At 34.5% G+C, this 3952-nt stretch overlaps 1 protein-coding gene across 1 annotated transcript; it reads left to right on the top strand.

Moving 5' to 3' along the window:
• Positions 1-1854: 1854 nt before the first annotated feature.
• On the top strand, positions 1855-3165 carry LOC140035604 (uncharacterized). The gene is made up of 3 exons (XM_072076898.1): positions 1855-2406; positions 2506-2799; positions 2998-3165. Exons 1-3 carry the CDS (start codon positions 1855-1857, stop codon positions 3163-3165), a joined length of 1014 nt encoding a protein of 337 aa, XP_071932999.1.
• The last annotated feature ends 787 nt before the right edge of the window (positions 3166-3952 follow it).

The following is a 3952-nucleotide window of genomic DNA, read 5'->3' as shown; positions in this document are numbered from 1 at the left end:
TTTGTGTTAAATGCGCTGAACTCCAATTGTTTCAATGACTTTTAGATAATAGAACAATAATGTTTATCAGTTGGAAATGACTACAAATAGACAATGGAAGAATGAATTTATTTTTTCCTACTTGCTCCTTTGAAAAGCTTTTTGCTTGATGAATTGTGTCCTAATTACTCTCTCCGTTCTATTTTGGTATTTTTTTATTTTGCACATAGTTTAAGAAAAGCTGGTTAACTTTGTCAAAAAAGTAAATCTGGTATGCTATTTTCTTAAAATACCATTAAACTAATATCAGAAGTATAACTAATTACTATATCTTTACATTAATTACAATAACACTACTATAAAAAAATTGTACCATTCAAACCACGAATCTAAGCAATTAATGAATAAAGTAAGTTATACTCATTGATAATAAAGTACATTAAATAAAGATATTTTAGAGAAATTACAATTTAATTATATTTCTCAATTGGAATGTGAACTACAATTTAGGACATATAAAAAAAGACTATCAAAGTGGGATGAATGGATTACTTTGTATTGATGTTAAAAAATGAAAGGTGTAAGAAAAGATTCCATGAAATTTTTTCCAAATTTATAAATTTTATTCCACATACTTTCTATTTATATTAAAAGAAAAAAACAAACGATCTCCTGATTAGACACTGATTCAATAGTTTCTAGACAAATCTACTATTAATGTTTTTGTATGTTATTTGTTTATTACTTAGGCCCTATTTGAAACCCAATTCAGCACTTAAACTTAACGCATTCAGATCGTAATATGTTCAGACACGTTTGATAATAAAAAATTGAACATCTGAAAAAATTAACCGGCACTGAATTCCCTAAACAAAACTTGCCTCCAAAATAAGTGATAAGCTATTCACTTATCACTAAATGTGATATACACTCAAATGTATTTGATTTAACATTTAACAATTTAATAATTTAATGGATTTATATTTCAAATTTCAGATTTTAGTTTTCAGACTTCAGTTTTATCAAACACACCTTTAATTTTAATATTATAATAATAATGATATATTTTCTATTGGATCTGGTGAACTCCAATTGAATAAATATGACGTGATTAAAAAAGTTATCTCATAGGTTTTACTCCAAATTTCTCTAAATTTCAAAATTTTTCCTTTTTTCCTTTGAATTTAGTTAAACAATTTAATGTTAATTATGCTCCAAATACCTCTCAATTCCTTACAAAAATATTAAATCATTTATAATTGAAAATATTGAACTCCAGTTGAATACAGAGCGCATGATTAAAAAAATTATTTTATATATTTTACTTCACATTTCTCTGCATTTTCGATTTTTTCCTTCCCTTGTTTAAATTTAGTGAAATATTTTACTACCACTTCCACTCCAAAATCCCTTTGTATTTAGATTTCTATTCCTTTCAAATTTTTTCCTTTTTGCCTTTATGAAATAATTAAAAAGATCCCTTCAATTTTAATGTTCTTTACACACTTTCATCACTACTATTTTTATCCATTATTTATCTATTTATTCATTTCAATAGAACAATAATAATAATATCTTTTTTATTGTGTATCATCATCTTTGATTTTTTAAATTATTTTCCATTTTCCCTCTATTTTATTTCTCTTAGCGTGCTTGTTTCCTTAGTAATTTCTATTAATAAGCATACTTAAGGAAAAATGACTCGGTCTGCGCAACCTTCATGCAGATTAAGTACGTCAAAGGGGCACATCCCTCCCGGGTTCAGGTATCTCGCCCTTCGGCGTTGTGGCGGCGGTTGGAACGGATCAGGGAGACAGCAGAAAGACGTATACGTTGGTGTGTGGGTAAGGGGTTTATTGACTTTTGATACGATCGATGGTATCCGATCTCCCATTGGCAGAGCTGGTGACGGTCTTGCATCCTCCACATATGTTGTTAACGGAATTTTTTGACAACGACAACTGGAAGGTGGACCGCTTAAGGGAATGGGTGTCGGAGGTTGTGGTGCAACAAATTTTGGAAGTCCGGATTTTTCCAGATCAGGAGGATTGCATGCTATGGGAAGGGGCTGCCACTGAGGAATTTTCCATTCGGTCTGCGTGGGATGCTATACGGCAGAAACGTGGCCACTCACGAGTGGATAATTTTGTTTGGGGTAGTAGGATCTCTCTCAAGATATCCTTCTTCGTCTGGAGGCTGATTCGGGGGTGGGTGCCTATGGAGATGATCCTAAAGAGACGAGGATTCGCACTAGGCTCTCACTATTCTTGTTGCCAGGCGGCAGAAGAATCCATACTACATGGTTTTGTGATTGGTCTGGTAGCGCAGGAGGTTTGGGGACACTTCCGGAGACGATTTGGGATTCTGGATGGCCCCTTCTCCTCCGTCGCAGCTTCACTCCTCTCGTGGTTCCTCTCGTCTCCTATGGTAGCGTTGGGTCACATACGCACAATTATTCCAGTACTCATATTATGGTTCTTATGAAAAAGGAGGAATAAAGTACGATATGAATTAATGGCTTGTCAGGCAAGGGATGTTGTCTTTATGGTCGACCAGTTTGTCGAACAGCTAGGGAGGGCTAGGGTGCTATCAAAGGCCAACTTTAGGGGTGACCTGGAGGACCCCTGGTCCACTTGGATGGTGGCTGCGAAGCTAAAGTGGAGAGTACTGGCAGTCTCCTGGAAGAGGCCCCCGTCGCAGTATTTCACGCTCAATACGGATGCAAGTGTCAGCCACGGCCGGGCTTATGGGGGAGGGTTGTTGCGGGACTCTGATGGCAGGTTAATCTTCGCTTTCTACAAGGAGTTTGGGGAGTTGGATGTACTAGCGGTAGAAAGTGCCTCACTATTGTATGGGCTCTAGCGGTGCTCGGAAGGGCTCAAAGGGCAATTATTGATACAAGTGGACTCGGAAAGTCTTGTTCGGTTGCTCAAATCAACAGCGGTGGCTCAGTGGCCGCTATGCACCATGATCAGAAGGTTATGAACGCTGCTTCTATTCTTTTCAGTTCTAATCCAGCATATATTTAGGGAGGTGAACTCCTCTGCTGATATGCTTTCTAAGATGCGGCTTCCATCAGAGTTCTACTGTACTTCGCAAGATCAACTGCCACGGAGGATTCGGATGGCTTTGAGCCTTGATAGTAGTGAGTTTTGTTATGTGCGTATGCAGGTGGACACAGGGTAGCTTTTCAGAGATGGGGGGGCAAGCACTTTGTATACTCGAACTTTTTGCATTGTTGCTGTTTTTCTAATACAAGCAGGGGCTGGTATCCCCACCCGTTAGCGGGTTTTGCCAAAAAAAAAAATACTATAGCAAATGATTGCATAATAAAAAAATTTTCATTAATAAATATTTTTAAACTTTATTACTAGCCAACTAACAGCATCACTTAATGTTTTTCCTATTACCATAAAACACATGACCCAAAAAAAAAAAGACATTATCACCAAATCATGGCAAAGCCACCTACTAATATATAATGATAGGTAAGTAAATAACTTTTATGAGTACATAAAGAATAATAGGTAAGTAATTTTTTTTAGATAAACTTTCTGTTTGGATATATTTCTCATTAAATAATAAATAATATATAGTGATAGATAAGTAAATAAATCCCATGAGTACATAAACAGTAATAGGTAAGTAATCTTTTTTTACATAAACTTTTTATTTGAATATAATTAGTATTTATATAGTAAAAAATATATAAGTATATATATATATATATATTGATAGGTAAATAAATAACTTACCTTGTTATTGTGGATTTGCAACAGGCAAGTTCTTGCAAACCAATATGGAACAAATTATCAAGTTGATAATTAAATAATAATAGTTAACAAATAAGGATGTCACTTTTTTTGCATTATAATTCTCCATTTATAGATTTAATTATCATGTGCTGCGAAAATATTTTACCTTATCACCTTGAATATGTAAGTTTTAATTATAAAAGGAAAAATAACTTGCG

The sequence above is a fragment of the Coffea arabica genome, chromosome 2c, assembly GCF_036785885.1.
Source record: "Coffea arabica cultivar ET-39 chromosome 2c, Coffea Arabica ET-39 HiFi, whole genome shotgun sequence".
Classification (NCBI taxonomy): domain Eukaryota; kingdom Viridiplantae; phylum Streptophyta; class Magnoliopsida; order Gentianales; family Rubiaceae; genus Coffea; species Coffea arabica.
This window is presented reverse-complemented; position numbering and strand designations above follow the sequence as displayed.